Source organism: Notolepis coatsorum (assembly GCF_963971535.1).
Source record: "Notolepis coatsorum genome assembly, chromosome: 15".
In the NCBI taxonomy this organism is placed as follows: domain Eukaryota; kingdom Metazoa; phylum Chordata; class Actinopteri; order Aulopiformes; family Paralepididae; genus Notolepis; species Notolepis coatsorum.
Genome location: NC_140179.1, coordinates 6697987 through 6718202, shown reverse-complemented (window position 1 = coordinate 6718202; position 20216 = coordinate 6697987). Strand labels below are relative to the sequence as shown.

General features: G+C 40.6%; 1 protein-coding gene across 1 annotated transcript in view; it reads left to right on the top strand.

Moving 5' to 3' along the window:
* Positions 1-15335, top strand: part of LOC311241650 (uncharacterized protein) — a gene marked incomplete at its 3' end in the record, with an annotated part of 40201 nt that extends 24866 nt beyond the window's left edge. Inside the window, exons 2-5 of the mRNA XM_084330526.1 lie at positions 3412-3542; positions 3796-3924; positions 14389-14881; positions 15319-15335. Coding sequence (XP_084186652.1) covers positions 3412-3542; positions 3796-3924; positions 14389-14881; positions 15319-15335 — 770 coding nt within the window. The remainder of the gene's footprint in view (positions 1-3411; positions 3543-3795; positions 3925-14388; positions 14882-15318) is intronic.
* Between the last annotated feature and the right edge of the window lie 4881 nt (positions 15336-20216).

Genomic DNA, 20216 nt, shown 5'->3' with positions numbered 1-20216 from the left:
CTGCTGCGTGTTGTGTGTAACCCGCTGTAGCGTCCCCGCCTCCCCGGTCATGTTTGCTTTAAACCAAACGTTCCACCCAAAAACGGAATTTCAGTCCAGATTAGGCCAAATTCTGCAATATTCCACGTTTTGCACTTGATTCCATTTTTATTGTCCGATTCCGTGAACGCGGATTTCATATGGCTCTAGATTTGATCTGGCCCGGCTGCTTTCCTGGTGTTGATGCGCTTAAGGCGAGACACCCCATACCAGGTGAATAGGCAAATATACTTTTTTTTGTTTTTGAGATTTTGTTATTTTGTTTCCTAAACATGTCTTCTATGAAACTAGTGACAATAAAACGTCAATAACACACATTTAGTTGTTTATTTTACTTCATTTGGCCTTATTGCATCCATAAATGTGCACATATTTAATGGGGAAGTGCCTCATTTGCATATATAAACATAAAATTCAGAAAACTTGCAATATATTTTCTTAGTTTATATGTACATAACAAACTGGGAAAGTTTCATAGTGATATCTATTCAAATATTTCTTTGCCTATTAGGGGGTACTACACTTTACTACTAGAGTTGTTCCGATACCAGTATCGGAAATGCCTCCGATACTGCCTAAAATGCTTGTATCGGTATCGGCGAGTACGCCGAAAGGCTAGCCTCCGATCCCATATGACGTAATTTATCAACAACATGTGCGGTATCCTCCTGAGAGTGAGCATTATAAAACGAATGTGTTTTTAATCGACTGTGAATTAAAGTGTCAATGCTGTTTGTCATTTTAACAGCAGATACTTTCTTAAATGCCATCATCCCGACAGAGCAGTGTTGACGGGGAGCTCTGATGGGTTCGCTTGCTGGTGTTATTAGCATTAGCTAATTATTAGTTTAGCTTGCCTTACCTTGGCTAAAGTTGGGACTATTCATAATCCAGCAATAATGGCTGCAGACCTGCAAGCAAAGTACAGCAAGTTGGCAAAGGAGTATTCCAACTAAGTAAATAACTTTTTCACCAGTAACGTTATTGTCTTGTTTCCATCTAACGTTAGCTCACGCTAACGTCGTCACTGATCTACCTCTCGCACACAATTAATGACATGTTGCGGACAGCCATACCGGTGACAATGTTTAGCTTTTAGTGCTAAATGATAAGAGTCTGAGGCGGAGTCTCAAACGAGAATGTTGAATATTTATTGTGCAAAAATCACAACAGAGCCTCTACTACAGTAGCTTGAAGTTACCGGAGCCTTCTGGAGTGCAACAACATATAACGTCCGTGCGGAATCAATGTCCCAACAACCATTCCGTGGGTGAACTCATTGAGCATATAATTAATGATACTAATACTAATCTATACAATCACCTGTTGTTTAATAAATACCATTACTTTATAGTTATTACTAAAAAACATTATATATAAAACAGTAGCTGTACATTTTTTTTTTTAATATTAGTTTTATAATTTATATAATACATTTTTTTATGTATGCACTGGTATCGGATCAGTATCGGTATCGGCCGATACCCAAAGCTTAGGTATCGGAATCGGATCGGGAAGGAAAAAATGGTATCGGAACATCTCTAGTTACTACACTGTTTGTAGCCTGTGTGTAGTTCTGTTCAGTTCAATAACATCATTATTATTATTATTCAGTTATCAGGCATGTGTTTAGGTTGTCAATTACTAATGGTTTGATTAGGTATTGTGTTTGTAAATAGCTGTTTCAAAAAAAAAATCATGGCATTTTACAATACAGAACTTTGAAGGCGTTTTCCCAAAAATTAGTTTGTATGTGTTTTTCTTACATGCAAGGGTAGACATGTACCATTCCATAGCACCTACACACACCATACTTTCCACATTCCTTCCTATATATACCCTGCATCTTTTTCCAGAGGAGTTTGTTGATATATCATTCATAGCCTGATTTATAGTACATTTAGACCAAAAACATGGCAAAAATAGATTTTTTTATGACTGTAGTCAGCATTTCCTGATTCATACATATCTACAATCCCTTCTGTAAAAAGTTCACTGTGTTATGTGTCAATTTTTTTTTTATCTGGCATCATCCAATGTTGGTATTTATACCCAAACGTCATATGCAAATTAGTGCATATTTAATGAGGTAATGCCTATTTTGCATATATAAACATAAGATTTCAGAAAACTTGCAATACATTTTTTCTAAGTTGTTATGTACATAACAAACTGGGAAAGTTTCATAGTGATATCTATTAAAATATAGTTTTTGCCTATCCACCTGGGGTGTCTCACCTTAAACCTGCAAGACACGGATATATTTATACTTGCAAAAAAAACACCTTTCAGATGGTGTTGTAGGAGTACTTTGTAGAGGAAAATAGTGTTGTTTATTTAAAAAAAATGTGTAAGGTTTTATTGAAATGTTGTCATATTACAACTGTGGTTCTATCAGGTAGCAGAATTTCCTATAGGCCATTTTTACTCACTGTCAGAATAGCATGGCAAATGTCTATTTACTTCACTAAAACAACTTAACTCTTTCTCTGCCATGCTGGGAACGGGATATGGCTATGTGCTGCCTGCCACGCATTAAACCAATGGAGTCGGTCACCTTGTTTGCAGGGCTATAACTATATTCTATATATTATAGCTATGGATGCAATACTATGGCCCATTTGACATCGAGTATCTAATCGTTCAAGATGTGAAAAAGAAAAAAATTTCCATCCATACATTCCCGTTTTATACTGTGGTGAATATAAGTATGGTTTTAGAGTGGTTTAGGGTAATTCCTGGGAGGCTACTACTAGCCTGCGACATATATTATACTTAATCCATTGGCATTTCGTCCCTATACACGCTACAATAAAAAATTCAAATGCATATGATCGGTATATAATGTTCCATCATGAATGCATGAAAGGGGGGGGGTCGTTTCTGATTAATTGAGACTCATTCCCTATGGTAACACAGGCTCCCTGGATGGATAACGAATGGAAATAGCGAATAAAAGAAATAACGATCAAATAACTTATATATACGTGGTTGGCGTTCAACTATTGGCGGACAAACACGTATAAAATCGTTGTTGGCAGGGAATGAGTTAAGGGTTCATTTATATGGTTATGGTTTATTATTTGGCCAGAGAACAGTAGCTATTATGAATAATAACATCAATAAGCCATATTTTTAAGAATTGTGATTTTATTAAGAGGTATTTATTTATGATACATTTTTTATTGATATTTTCAGCATAGACGGTTGTCATAAAAAACACTGAATTATTTAGCTGTTACATTAAACACAATTCTAAGTAGACTAAAAATATAAAATGTTGCCATTATCTAAGACTAAATGTAAAAGATGTAAATAATTTTTTTCCCATTATCTAATCTAAAATCCAATTTTGCATATCTCAAATATTAGGTACAACAGAGAAGAAGTTCCTTCATACAGCCTCTTCCCTGGATCCCCGCTTTAAAGAACTGCCTTTTCTCACAGAGGAAGGGAAACAGGAGGTCTACAAAGCAGTGACTGAGAAGGCTGCATCCTTGGAGGTAATTTCACCATGTTTCATGTCAAACGTATACAATTAAAACAATATAAAAATTGTCATATCACCATGTTTCATGTAAAATGTATTCAATTAAAACTTATTTAAAAAAAATTTAAACTGTCATATCAATAAAGTAACTACAATGAGTTAAAGACTGAGAGAAACTGTTATCCTAATAGACGTGAGCTGCTGCATTGATTGAGAAGGAGCCAACGGCTGATTTAATGCTATTTCTTTCTCTCCTCTCCTCTCAGACACAAACTGTGAGTGCGAGGACACCCAGGACAGAAGCAGATGAAGCGTCTGGGGGAATCGGCGAAGGAGAAGAAATGCTGCCAGTGGAGGACGAGAGGCCTACATGTCCCTCTGCTTCATCGCTGCTTGTGAGTTTGCTGGGACAATCTTTCACCGACACTGAAGGTACAGTACAAACCAAGACCGCCTCTGCCAGCGCTGAGGAGGACATGGACAGATTCTGTAAAGCCCCATCCCTGGCTCTCACTGAGGAGGACATGGACAGATTCTGTAAAGCCCCATGCCTGGCTCTCACTGAGAGGCCTCTGAACTGGTGGCGTGTCCATGAGGTCACATTTCCTCTCCTCTCCAGGCTGACAAAACGATAATTGTGTATCCCAGGCACAAGCGTGTCTGCAGAGAGGGGTTTCTCCACTGCAGGAAATGTGGTCACTGCAAAAAGAAGCTCTCTCAACCCGGAACATGTGGATCAACTAGTGTTCTTACAGAAGAACCTACACATTACAAAATGCTGAGAAGGGAGCAATTTTGTACTTGTCATATTTCATAGGAGGAGAGAGGAGTGGAGGAATGAGGGAGAGGAGGAGGGAGGATATGAGATGAGAGGAGGAGAGAGGATATGAGAGGAGGAGAGCGGAAGGGAGGAGGAGAGATGGAGGGAGGATATGAGATGAGAGGAGGAGAGCGGAAGGGAGGAGAGATGGAGGGAGGATATGAGAGGAGGAGGGGAGGATATGAGAGGAGAGGAGGGAGGGAGGATATGAGATGAGAGGAGGAGGAGGGGAGCAGGAGAGGGGGAGGGAGGAGGGGAGGAGGAGAGAAATATTTTACCGAACCCCATCATAAAACATGCTTTTGTAACATATCGTCTTGTACCTGCTGACAAAGGTAACGTCTATTTTACAGAACCGCATCATAAAACATGCTTTTGTAATGATCGCAGCATCGGAAAACGACCCCCCCCCCCCCCCGACAGGCTTCAGACAGAGAGGTAATGAAACTTTTGTATTATTATATTATAGAATGCAACAATCTATTTAATAAGCAAACGTTTCATAAAGTTTGTTTGTCAGCGGGGTCTTTTAAGGTTTTTGGGCTGTATTTCATGTAAAAATGTTTACCGTTAGTTAGCCATATTAGCATTTAGCTAATATTATGAGACATGATCAATGAATTGGTGTTGTCGCCATCGCGTTTGTTAGACCCCCATATGGACTTGTTTGATAATCAGAAGACATTTTATCATGTTATGCCGATACGTTATGCCTTATTAACGTTTGCTTATTAAATAGATTGTTGCATTCTATAATATAATAATACAAAAGTTTCATTACCTCCTGTCCACAACTCCACAGTCCACATGCATTTCCTTTTGTAAAACGTCAACACATTGACAATACTAACGATAAAAACGAATGGTGAACAGATTAACAATACAAACAAATGTAATTTTTAAACGTAATAAAAAAAGAAAAGTGACTAAAGTTGTTTAATTGACAGGAGAAAAGTTGCTAAAGTCTATGTATTGTGATGGGACCGGAATAAGTCTACACATGGTAGAAGTAACTGGATATGCCGCCCGCACGTTGTGCAAGTGGAGAATAGCGCACAAACGAAGGTATGTAGAAATAAACAGTTTTGTAAGCCTTTTGGCTTCAAACCTATCCTTTTCACTTGTTTATTTGTAAACATTTTGAAAAATGATTTGTTTATTGTTTATTTATTTGTAAACATTCGAAATAAACAATTAAATAATTCAAAACAGTTTTGTCCCTGTTGGGAGTATAAATAGTGCCTGTCAAATGAGCCATACTATTGTCTCCATAGCTATAATATAGAATACACGATGGGTCCGCAACCATTGTGAAAATGGTCAATAACGCTGGCGCCCAGGGAGTAAAGATGGAAAAACAGTGTGGCAGTCAATGAGTTAACACTTTGGGTGCCACCCACTTTCCCGATCTGTACCGCCTGGCGCCAGCGTTATTGACCATTTTAGCGATGTTTGCAGACCCATCATGTGTTCTGTACTATAGCTATGGAGACAATAGTATGGCTCATTTGACAGGCATTGTTCATAGTCCATCACTGACTAATCAGTTCATTTCTACACACTGTAGTTTGTTTTGCTATTACACGCTAAACATCGCCCCTTTCCAAAATAATCCATTCTTTTATGTGCATTATGCCCAAATCGTTCTGGTTGATCGCCTGAAACCCCAAATACTCCCAAATCAAAGGTATATACCATGTACATATGTGTCTTCACAAAATCATCAGGGGGGGGGTCGTTCTAACTAGAAACTGCGATTGTGTTTGTCGAGCATGTTTTACGTCCTGTAAAACATGACACTGATCGTTACAAAAACATGTTTCAGGTTTGGTAAAATAGACATAGAATATACCTTACCTTAGCCAGAAGGTATTCCAAAAAGAATAATTCCCAGTGATCACATCGCCATCGTGATTACCCATGTATATGTCTATCCTCGTGTATACGGGAAATAGGCTTTAGGCAAAAAAATATCGAGGCGATCGCTCTGTCTCCAAGGAGGAGGGGCCCTTGCAAAAAAATAATAAAAAGTGAATATGTGTATCCACCAAGCTATTCCAATTCAGAAGGTAGGTGATACTGCCACCTGGTGAGATTCGATCGTTATTGCAATTCCAACATAGGCAGATGAGCCAGGGAGACCTAGAGGGCTCCGGCTGACAGTATAGAATGGGAATCAAAGAAAAAAGATAAAAGGATCAAAACCCGAGAAATCTCGGGTTTTGGCACTCAATGCATGGCGAGATAACCTGACTTATCTCGGATATGACGCCCAATGAGTTAAGGAGATCTGCTTTGATGGCATGCTTGATCTCGTGGATCATGGGTGAGTCTCCGATGGTCTCACACATGTTATGGAGGAGTTGAGCATTTAGTGGAGCGATGAGACAAGCGGTTGGATTGCCCTCTTCGGACATCAGTGTTGTGGCATCCTTCATGGCCTTTAATGCCTTCACAGCAGGGTTCGAAATTAACGGGGGCTTGGGGCAAAATGCCCTCGAAAATTGACCAAATGCCCTCGAAAATCAGTTAAGGGGGGCAAAAAAAGCCCCCGACAGTTTACTAATTATATATATAATTATATATATGCTCTACAGTGCAAGCATTTCCCTCGTATTTGCCCCTAATAATATGTGTGTGTGCAAACCGGAAAAATCATTTACTTGCAGTGTGCGAGACAGACGAGTGATTGTGAAGATTACAAAACAGCTCCGCTGTTAATAGTTCAGATTGAAACTGGACTGAAATTCAGTTTTTGGGTGGAATGTTTGTTCCAAGGAGGAGGGAGGCGGGGCCCGCTGCGTGTTACAGGGAGATGCTTCCAGGCACTTGAGAGATGCGAACACAGACAGAGCGCTCTGCTCTCATCTCATCTCTTAACGTTAGCAAGCTAAGCATCTGCATAGCGCGACCTGTGTAACGTTAAGTAACTTGTGTTCGGCGGGGAAAGACCGTTCCATTTGTAACACAACTCCAATTTGTAACATCCAAATCCGATCCCGATGCGCATTTCCTTCATTCCACAGCGCTGAGCGCGCAACGTATTTCATTGATCGATCTGGCCAGAGCCTATACTCACAAACGTTGCGTGTGTGGGGTTTTTCATCAATTTGAAACAAGCCTCTTGACTGTTGGAATTAGGGATGTTAAAAATAAAATATCTAATAATATTATTCAATATTAGACATTCATTGATCCAGAGGCAACCGGTTATTCGTCTGCTATTTGTAGATATATCAAGACAACAACACAACTTGCCCTCAGGGACAATAATATTTAATCTATTTAGATAAGAGTATGTATGTATTATTTACAGAGAATTGAAGGTACCTCAACATGAAACCAAGCCATGATGTCACACATCGTGTGCGTGTGTGTGTGTGTGTTACTTGAACAATTGTCACTGTGCTCCTAAATTTCTGTGTGCTGCTAAATTTGTATTTAGATTTTATTTATTAACATTTTATTTAGGAGCACATGTGCTCCTTGGGAAAAAGGTTAGCGTAGAGCCCTATATATGGAGACATTAACATTACGTTATCAAACATAGGGACGAAGACTGTAAAAAAAAGTGTCAACAATGTTTTATAATCTTTATGTTAATTTCCATTATAAAAATGTTGTGCCCCCGAAATAAAAAAAAGCCCCCGAAAATCAATTAAGGGGGGCAAAAAAAGCCCTTGAAAAAAAATGTTAATTTCTAACCCTGCTTCACAGTGTCCTCTGCGTTTGAAACATCCATTTCATTCAGAGTACAGAGGTCGGATTCTGTTCTTCTCACCTCAGGAGACAGCAAGGTGGCACATATCGCTGGTTGTTGTTCCAAAAACCTATCCACCATGTCATCATTTATGCGCTATTTCACCTTGTGGTGACGTCAGTTTTCAGTTTATGACAGGCCAAGCAGTCTCTGTTTGAGTTGCAGCTGGTGGTTAGCTGTTGTGCTGCGGTGGAAGAATGTGGATATCCTTTGGATTCTGCCCAGAAGCCATACTTTAAGTGCTCGCTGTGATGCAAGATTTAATGTATGGGCATAACATCTTACATGAGAGAATTTTGCGACTTGAGCTGCGACTATCATGTTCGATGCGTTGTCTGTAACCAGCACTACAGATTTATCTTTTAGCTGCCATTCCTCCACAACATTAGAAAGAAGCTCCGCAATATGAGCACCTGTGTGTCTCTCATAAGCGTCTCTCTGATGTAATGTGCAGTTACTGTTAAATACGAGTTCGTCGTAACGGAGGTCCATGCATCACATGTCATAGCTACTCGACTAGCTTTACTCATTGAGTCTATTACCTGGGCGTTGGTTCCGCGGTAGAGAGCTGGTATAGTTGTTTCTGTAAAGTGGCTTCATGATGGGAGATTATACCGCAGCTCCAGGGTCTTCAGCAGATGGCGAAACCGGGGGTTCTCGACGACGGAATAAGACCTTAAATCCTTAGCTAGACACTGCTTGGGTGATTCTCTTGCCTCTCTGAGTCGGGTGGCAATGTTGACAGCGTCTCGTCAATTGGTGGCTGGGCTGGGTCTACCGTTTTCTTAATTGGAGCAGACGCTAGCTCCTGGTGAAACCGTAGGGATGGGAATCGAGAACCGGAACCGGTTGGGAACCGGTTCCTAATTGTCAGATTCCTGGAATCGCATGCCTCCGTGACTATCGATTCCTCTTATCGATGCCATGTTTTTCCGACAGTTGCGCATTTTAAAACAATAGCGTTAGCGCTACGCATGCAGCCATAGCAGACTATTTGATTCCTTGACTAGGAAAACCTAAATGAAAACTAATGCTTTCACTGTATAAATATTCTCCCATTTCATCCATTTTAGATGATCACAATAGACTGAGGCTGCAGCTAGTGGTTCTCGCGCACCTCAGGAAAATCCTTTCACGCTATAGCACAACGGGGTCAGGAAAAGGTGAACGAGTGTCACAGAGCAGTCACTAAATTTGTAAGGGCTCGAAATTGTGACCATTTTGGTTGGGGCTCAAGAATAAATGACAATCAGAAATGTCAAGTTGCATGTAGGGCTGGGCGATATATCGAGTATACTCGATGTATCACGGCTTGTTCTACATGAGATGTAGTAAATTATTATATCGTGAACATCGAGTATATGTTGTCACGTCGCGGCTGAGATCAGACTTGCTTTAGCGCAGAGCTTTCCTCATTTCATTATACACAGACCAGCGTGGACCTTAAATTACATGCAATTGTAGACAGACCAGAGCGGACCTTTAATGACATGCATTTTAATTGACGCGAGCAATGGGCTAACGTTAGCTGCTAACTAAGTTATCCCACATAACTAGGCTAACTAGCATTAGCTGCTAACCTTGGACACGCTCAAAGCGGACTCCACCACGGCACTAGTTCCATTCGTGAGGAAAGGGGTGGGTTATATTGACGACGCTTGACAACAGAGGTTTAAAGATAACTTCATATTTATTGGTTATTTGTTTCTTTATATTGGGCATCCAGTTTCTATCTCTGTGTTCAACTTCCTGTGTTGACATTCGAGTGTGACATCATCGCGTATGGCAGCTTATACGCTCAAAACGCAAACCGTAAACAAAATCCGGGGGGGGGGGGGGGGGGGGGGGGGGGCTGGCTCTCTTTCTCGTTCTCGCTCTCTCTCTACATTCAATGATTTAAAGTAGCCAAACGTTACAGTATAAATACTAACTGGATAGTTGATGATATAAACATTTAATTTCATTATCTGAAATATTCTAAAATCATTAAGTCTGTTATAAGCCATTATCCCTTTGTGTTTTTATTATTATTTTCTCACAGTAGTGTGTATATATATACACTATATGTATGTATATATAGCTGAACGTCAGCAAAACAAAGGAGATGATTGTGGACTTCAGGAGGTCGGGGGTCAAGGACTACAGCCCCCTCAGCATCGACGGGGCACCGGTTGAGAGAGTCAACAGCTTTAAGTACCTCGGAGCCTACATATCCGAGGACTTGACATGGACCACACACATTGACAGTGTTGTGAAGAAGGCACGACAACGCCTCTACTTCCTCAGGCGCCTAAGGAAGTTCCAAGTCAGTCAGAAGATCCTTAAGAACTTCTACTCATGTATAATAGAGAGCATCTTGACCGGCAACATCACCTCCTGGTTTGGGAATAGCACTGCACAAGACCGAAGCAGACTACAAAGAGTGACACGTTCAGCCGAACGCACAATTGGAGGGGGGCTCCCCACCCTCCAGAACATTTACAACAAGCGTTGCACGGGCAAGGCTAAGAGAATCATTAAAGACTCCAGTCACCCGAACAACTGCCTCTTTGAACTGCTGCGGTCAGGCAAGCGATACCGGAGTCTCAAGGCGAGCACAGAAAGACTCAGAAGAAGCTTCTATCCCCAGGCCATCAGGCTGCTAAACGAACAATGAATGAACACTACACAACAACAACCACCAAACGCACATAGCACACACATCCACACGCACACACTCACTTTAAACAAACACACTGTAGCACCCACTCCACACACTTTATAGCACACACCCACTTTAAACAAACACACTGTAGCACCCACTCCCCACACTTTATATTTATTGATGAAGGATTGCACTACAACTCGTACACCTTACTGTAAATTGTACCTAAAATTGTACCTCATCCCATTTCTGCTTTGCACTAGATAGTACTGTACATTAGTACACTGCATAGTATTGTATATTATATGGTAACTCAGAACATTGTACATATGTCTATACCGAACACTGTGACCTCATTTTTCTTCTTCTAAATTACATGCTATATTATGTTATTTGATACTATCTTGTCTAGCACAGTCTCTGGAGCGTAACAGTAAGAAGCATTTTGTATGAAAGTATTCTGTACTTCTGTATGACAACTATTAAAGAACTTAAAGAACTTGATATATATATATACACATGTGTGTGTTTGGCTAAAGTGGATAGAAAACACAGTACTGTGCAAAAGTCTTAGGCACCCAAGAGTTTTTATACAAATTGTCTTAGATGTAAATACTTTTTTTATTAGTGTGTCAGTAGACTACTCTTAGTACATTTTCATTTAATAATTTTTTAATCTTCATGGTTTAATAATGCAAACATATGTTGCAGGGACTTATTATAATCATCATATTGGCGTGACTGTATGCATCAAAGGGTTAAATCAAGCATTTTTAAGTGCTTTAGAGCAGGGGTTCCCAAACTTTTCAGGCTGCGACCCAAAAATAACTGTCAGATAGCCGCGACCCCCACTATTATAGGAGTTAACAAAAAATTATTTTTTTTATTTTTTATAATTTATTCTTTTTTTATTTTTATTTTATTTTTTTTTATAAATGGAAATGTATGGTTGAAACATGCACACGTTCAAACGCACACACGCTAATAAGCATTGGAGGCTTTTAAAATATAGCCCCAGTCAGGCCACTTTTTAAGCAGGGGGTCTGGGGGTCCCCCACCAGGACATTTGTGGTTACAAAGACTTCATTTCCTATATTCTGGTGCAGGATTTTTTTTATTTGTACCCTTTAAATGCCAGTGTTTGTGATGGCATCACAAATTATTGTTAAAAAACAGGCTAGCATATGTATGATTAGCAACAACACTGATTTTGATGGATTTTCAGTTTTTTTGTAATGTCAGATTGAAAATAATACAATCTTTTATTCAACTTCAGCCCTGAACATAACACCACATATACATTTTATAATTCTAACCCTTTAAATGCCAGTGTGTGTGATGGCATATATTTGCAATATATCAAATGCAAAGTAGATTTTTCTGGGGTGGATTATTACAGGCTAGCATGTGTCAATGATAAGCAACAACAGTTTTTTTGTAAGGGTCCCGCCTCAGAGAGAGAGAGAGAGAGAGAGAGAACTTGTAAGTCGCGTTGGATAAAAGCGTCGGCTAAATGTAAACTCGTGTGAGTTGCAGTGATCTCCTGGTTGTTCCCCACCTAGGTTATCCAACTATTGCGTTGCTGCAACTAGAAACACTGTCCTGGCCTGCTTCTAAGTTCAGTGGCCTGACTGCAAAAAAAAGAAGAAAAAAAAATATTTTTTTGTCAAATGGAAATGTCTAAATATCGCGATATATATCGTGTATCGTGATATGGCCAAAAAATATCGCGATATCATTTAGAGGCCGTATCACCCAGCCCTAGTTGCATGTTGTTATTCTAACCAGCTTAGTTCTGCTGCATTTCCAATTTATTTAAATTATACATCTATCAGGAATCGATAATGGAATCGATAAAGAATCGGATCGATAAGCAGAATCTATAATGGAATCGTATCGATAAAATCTCATAAAATCAATTCCCATCCCTATGAAACCGGCTAACGTGGTTTCTCAAATTGGTAGTATTACCAAGTATTTTATTTTTGTACGACACACGGCGTGTTTATTTAATAATTTGAGGCGTGCTGTCCTATAAATGCCAAGTAATAGTTGTTTCATGGACCAAGACCACAACAGTCTCCTCTCCTATAGCGTCAAATGTTTTATCTGCTGACAAAGCACAATACCTGTTGGTTTTTACTTTTTAGTTCACTCATTGTTCAGGGAAACACATTGTTAATGACATTGACGGATTGTGAATTTTGTGATTGACTCAAATTATACTTATTTGGAAAAATAAATATAGTCACTTTATTTGAAGAGTCAACTGTTCTCTTGGCTTTGTTTTGTTCATAGTAGTAACGCTCATGTCATGATAAATCTGGTTAGGTCAAAACTACAGGAATATACATTAAAAAAAAATTATAATACAATAAATATATATATATTATCGGTATCGACCATGAGGAGCAGAAAGTTATTGGTATCGATATCGGGGTCAAAAAATCTATATCGTGCACCCCTACTCAAAAGGGGTGTAAAAGCTGTTCAACTCGTCCGGTAAGGAGGCAGCGGTGTTAGCTGTGCTGCTGGAGACCCCTTTCAGGTCTGTTACTGTGTGTAGTGCCTTCTAGGGCTGGGCCATTCTTGCTAAAATGTGAATCACAATTTTTCTCTCTAAGAATTGAGATCACTATTCTCTTGCGATTCTTATTTTTTCAATAAAATCATTTAAAAAGTTAAGTTAAAAACAAAAGTTAAAAAAGATATATATAATTAATACATTTTTTTTTTAGAAATGAGAATGCATAGGTCTATGAATCGAGATCGCGATTTTTTTTCCGATTATTTGCCCAGCCCTACACTTTGAGTCATTGCTGCCTAATTGTTCTTCAATCTTGACTCTGTAATCCTTTTTAGCTCCTGTGATCTCACTGCAGAGGTTGTACCTTGTTCTGTTCTCCTCTCTGTCCCCGGATGTGTGTGCTGTGACCCTTTCTGTTAGAGCCACCTCTTCTCCTCCTCTCCTCTCTGCCACCTCTCCTCCTCTCTGGTAGCGCCACCTCTCCTCCTCTCTGGTAGCGCCACCTCTCCTCCTCTCTGCTAGAAGGTCTTAAAGTATACATATTTTTTTTTGATCCACTTTTTCTCCCATTTTTCCATATTTTCTCCCATCCCAATTTCGTATCATCCAATTCAACCCTCCCCTGTCACGAACGCTGTTTCTTGCCTCCCACAAGCCGGCTGCAATGTGGACTAAGTCATACATAGCACAAGTCCCCTCCGGTACTTGAGGTAACAGCAGTCGCATCTTTTCACCTGCGCAGCTCGATCTCTCAGTGTCGAGGAGTAACGCGTGGGAGGCTCACGCTGCCCCCGACACTTCCTGATTCTACTGCGCAGGCGCACCAACCGACTTGTAGGAGTCGCTTGTTCACAACGTTCGATCCCCACCCTTCAGTTTTCCCTCCCCGTAATACGGCCAATGTGTATTACTGCGGACGACCAGCCAAACTGAAAAACAATGTGGAGAGCTGGATTCGAACACGCGAATCCTAGCGTCTCCACACTGGTGGCGAGTGCCTTGCCCACTACACCACCTAGCCGCCTTAAAGTATACATCTATACATAGCCTTAGACTGCCAGTTTATAAACTCTTTATTTGAATGTTTCTGTCTCTCTCTGTTCCCCAGATCCACCCCCTATCCTGCTGCCCAGCAACCAATAGAGACATGGAGGAATTGAGATGTCATTCCTGTGACCAGTGTGGGGAGAGCTTCAAGACAAAGGCTGAGCTTAAAATACACCACATGGTACACACAGGAGAGAAACCTTACTGCTGTGACCAGTGTGGGGAGAGCTTCAAGACAAAGGCACACCTTAAAAGACACCACATGGTACACACAGGAGAGAAACCTTACTGCTGTGACCAGTGTGGGAAGAGCTTTAAGACAAAGTCACATCTTAAAAGACACCACATGGTACACACAGAAGATAAACCTTACTACTGTGACCAGTGTGGGGAGAGCTTCAAGAGAATGGCACATCTTAAAATACACCACATGGTACACACAGGAGAGAAATCTTACTTCTGTGACCCTTGTGATATGAACTTCAAGACAAAGGCAGATCTTAAACAACACCATGTGGTACACACAGGAGAGAAACCTTACTGCTGTGACCAGTGTGATATGAGCTTCAAGACAAAGGCACATCTTAAAAGACACCACATGGTACACACAGGAGAGAAACCTTACCTCTGTGACCAGTGTGATATGAGCTTCAAGACAAAGGCAGAGCTTAAAAGTCACCACATGGTACACACAGGAGAGAAACCTTACTGCTGTGACCAGTGTGGGGAGAGCTTCAAGAGAAAGGCACATCTTAAAATACACCACATGGTACACACAGGAGAGAAACCTTACCTCTGTGACCAGTGTGATATGAGCTTCAAGACAAAGGCAGAGCTTAAAATACACCACAGGGTACACACAGGAGAGAAACCTTACCTCTGTGACCAGTGTGATATGAGCTTCAAGACAAAGGCAGAGCTTAAAAGTCACCACATGGTACACACGGGAGAGAAATCTTACCTCTGTGACCCTTGTGATATGAACTTCAAGACAAAGGCAGATCTTAAACAACACCACATGGTACACACAGGAGAGAAACCTTACTGCTGTGACCAGTGCGATATGAGCTTCAAGACAAAGGCACATCTTAAAAGACACCACATGGTACACACAGGAGAGAAACCTTACTGCTGTGACCAGTGTGATATGAGCTTCAAGACAAAGGCAGAGCTTAAAAGTCACCACATGGTACACACAGGAGAGAAACCTTACTGCTGTGACCAGTGTGATATGAGCTTCAAGAAAAAGGCACATCTTAAAAGACACCACATGGTACACACAGGAGATAAACCTTACTGCTGTGACCAGTGTGATATGAGCTTCAAGACAAAGGCAGAGCTTAAAAGTCACCACATGGTACACACAGGAGAGAAACTTTACTGCTGTGACCAGTGTGATATGAGCTTCAAGACGATGGGAGAACTTAAAAAACACTACAGACGGCAGAGGACACCATGCAAGATGCCAACCTACTTATCGAGAGCAGTTAGGGGTTATGTGTCTAGCTCAAGGACACTTCGACACACTGCCCAGGACAAGTTGGAATCTAACCGGGAACCTTCTGATTACCAGACGACTGCTCTCCCTCCTGATCCACTGTTTATGCAGGTGGTTATATCACTGTGATGATGTTTTTCGATGTAAATCAAGATCCGTGGTCTGAGGTATTAAGAATAGAAATCGGAATACTAATATTGAAATTAATATCTGAATGATTAGGAGACAATTCCTGAAGGTCAATACGATTGTTTATTATAATATGGATTAGGGCTGAATGTTTAATCGATTTAAAATCGAAATTGCGATTTGAAACGACGCGATTAGCAAATCGCAAAGCCTGCGATTTGGGATACGTTATACAGCGCGTCTGATTCAAGGTTTTTTCTTGCGTGCCAGTCATGCTTTCCAATCAGAAGTGCTGTGCTCTCATTGCTCACCAATCAGAAGTAGCCCAAGGTAGCTACGTATACGCCCAACAACAACAGCTGGTGAAACGCCTGTGTGTGAAGACGTTACAGCAGGGCTCCAGAGTGTGCCTATTTGGTCGCATTTTGCAACCCGGAATAAGTCCCTGCTTTTTTCCCATGCGCTGTTTCTATGTGCAGTGAAAACGGAGGGGACTTGTGCTATGTATGACTTAGTCCACATTGCAGCCGGCTTTTGGGAGGCAAGAAACAGCGTTCGTGACAGGGGAGGGTTGAATTGGATGATACGAAATTGGGATGGGAGAAAATATAGAAAAATGGGAGAAAAAGTGGATCAAAAAAAAAACAAGCTTCGCATCCTCATCACTCCTGATGCCCACGTCGGGGTAAACTAACGTTAGCCGCGACGCTAACTAAGCTAAGCTAGCTAACCCTGCTCACAGACAGAAAACGGCTCTCTCCCTCCCTCCCTCCCTCTCTCTACTGTACGTTCAATTAACGTTTAAGTAGCAAAACGGTACACTATAAAAACGAACTGGATAGTTGGTGATAATAAACATCTAACTTCATTAGCTGAAATATTCTAAAATCATTAAGTCTACTATAAGCCATTCTTCCTTTGTCTGTGTGCGCACAAATTGAATCGCAATCGCAATATTTGTCAGAAATTGCTATTAGATATTTCCATAAAATCGTGCAGCCCTAATATGGATCCATACAGTTTGTGAAGTAAAAATGCTCTTTCATCAGTAATAGAGTGGGGAAGAAGGGAGGAGAGGATAAAGAGCAGAGGATAGAAGAGACCGTAACACAGTAATGTTTTATATCTCACAGACAAAGAGAGTCATATTACATTACATATTTAACATGTAAATTCTGACATGTAAGTTCTCATGATGCATATACTGTGTCTCGTCTATGTCCATATTAGTCCATAAGGTACATCTCCCATTGCTGTTTATATATCATAGGCCTTATAGTGTCAGAAGCAGATACTGAGCAGAGACAGGAGTCCATTTATGGCTATAGAGTGACTGAGAACATAGTGTACAGAATATGTTCATGTAAGGATGTGTGAATAATTTTTCCATACGGCAGGTCCATATCATATACACATCGGTAGCTATTCTCTATATTTACTAACTGCAATTAAATCTTCTATTATCTATATTTACAAACAGGTAAAATATGACTATTCTCTATATTTACTAACTGAGGTTAAATCTGACTATTCTCTATATGTACTAACTGAAATTAAATCGGACTATTAACTATACTGTATTTACTAACTGAAGTTAAATCAGACTATTCTCTATATTTACTAACTGAAGTTAAATCTGACTTCTCTGTATTTACTAACTGAGGTGAAATCTGACTCATATTTACTAACTGAGGTTAAATATGACTTCTCTATATTTACTAACTGAAATTAAGTCTGACTATTCTCTATATTTACTAACTGAGGTTAAATATGACTATTCTCAATATTTACTAACTGAAGTTAAATCTGACTATTCTCTAGTATATATAGAGGTTGCGTAGTTTCCTGTGATATATCGCATTCACACTCCAAGTGAGTTAGATTATCTTCACAACCTCAAATATACTCTAGCTGCAGTATTTTAGCCTGGTATCACCCTCAGTACCTGCAGTATTTTAGCCTGGTATCACCCTCAGTACGTGCAGTATTTTAGCCTGGTATCACCCTCTGTACGTGCAGTATTTTAGCCTGGTATCACCCTCAGTACCTGCAGTATTTTAGCCTGGTATCACCCTCAGTACCTGCAGTATTTTAGCCTGGTATCACCCTCAGTACCTGCAGTATTTTAGCCTGGTATCACCCTCAGTACCTGCAGTATTTTAGCCTGGTATCACCCTCAGTACCTGCAGTATTTTAGCCTATTATCACCCTCAGTACCTTCAGTATTTTAGCCTGGTATCACCCTCAGTACCTGCAGTATTTTAGCCTGGTATCACCCTCAGTACCTGCAGTATTTTAGCCTGGTATCAGTATCAGTATCTGTGTATCCACATCAGTATGCATGGGATGTATGAATCAGAGATTTGAGCCTATAACGTACTGAATCGTCTAAACATGCACTCTTTAACTCTTCACAGTGTGAAAGTGCGGTGAAGACTGAAGCTTCACTTAAAGAGGAAGGGTTGGAACATGAAGATCTGCAACGTGAACAATCCATGGATCTAGACTCCACCTCAAAACTAGCAGCGGCATCTGCCTCCTCTGACATAGAGGTGTTTGACTCTTTCAACAGTTCTTTCAAGGCGAAAAACATCAATTATGCCCACTGTGCCATTTCTTCTGCCCCAGAGGAGGAGGACAGCGACATTCAGACCGGGGATCAGAACCCGAGGCCACAGATGACACCTTCATGTGAAGTTGATTCTGACCCTGAATGTGATGGGGACCTAAGTACCTCTGAAACTGAACACAGTTCTGATTACTCAACATCTTGAGCTTCCGAAGATCTCCCTCCAAGTCAGATAGTAAGGATGAAGAAGGCGAGGACACGTCAGACGTAGCCTATCGCAGAGTCCTTCTTTACCCGAGTCTGACTCTGAGAGTGATGATGGCGTTTTTGCAAAGAATGTATGCAAGTGCGTAGACAGGAGACTTCCAACCACAACCGAAAGCAAGGACACTTCTGATGAGTCAGATTTTTATTTATTTATTATTATTTTATTTTTTTCTGCCCTTTTTTTTAATTTTTTCTTGTCTTCCAGTTTAAGAGGATAGTTTTCTTGGCAACAGCTAGGGAAACGAGCAGGGGTTTGGTGTTCTGGACTAATAAATTGATAGCAGTAGTATCCCCAAGTAGACAGAGGGAGGGGGAGAGAGGAATGCTGCAGCTCATGACCCTGGATAGTGTATTGATTCATTAACACATTGGGTGCCACGCAGTTTGCCCATCTTTACCACTCTCTGCCAGTGCTGTAACCCTATGGAGTGGCTCACCTTCTTTGCAGGGCTATAACTTTTTAAATATTATAGCTATATCGACATTACTATGGCCCATTCAACATCGGGTATCTATTGTTCCAGATGTGGGAACGTTATATTTTTCCATTCATTGTTAGTACCGTCGAGAATATAAGTGTTTTTAGACTGTATAGCAGTAATTCCTAGCATGCGCTCGGCTCTATAGGCCCCGACGCGTATTATACATTATCGATTGGCGTTTCGTCCCTATACACGCTATATTAAAAATGTCAAATGCATATGATCGCTATACATTATGTTCCATCATGCGTGAAGGAAAGGGGGGGGGGGGGTCGTTTTTGATTCCTTGATTGTCACTAACTGCTTTCTTTAGTAAGACACCATATGTTGATCGGACAGATTGCAATGAAATAAATGGACAATCGAGCTGGAAATACCGTTAGATTACTCTTACCTGTGACCGATGCGTCTGGAGAAAAAAGATTCCAATTATTTGACGTCGATCTGCTAGATCCATTTTCCGTTTGTATGACGCAATAAACGCCGAAAGCATATTGATTCTTGCGTCTCGAAAGCGAGCCATCAGGTGGATGATGAACAAATGAACCGGACCGAAGTGGTTCATTGGTTGTTTGAAGTTGGAATATAGCCAGTTGGCGAACGTTTTAATTTGTTCTTGGATGTATGTAGCCGGTTGGCGAAGTTTTGTTAACGTTGTTCAACGTGTTGCTGACATCAACAGCAAAGTGGTGAGTGATTTATTATTATTTGCTGGTGTGGGGTCGCCGCTGCCCTGTTCTGTTGTGCTTTCATTATATAAATGTTGCTCTGCTCGAAATCTGATTTCTGTTTGTTTGTATAGTGACTGAGTAGGCTATTGTGTCGTGTGTGTGTCAAAGAAGATTCCATATAGCCTTCAATACGTTTTACGAGGCTGCCGTGTGAGTCAGTCTAACGCGAGTGCTGGGAATAGACGGCATTCCAATAAGAGAGCATAACAGGCT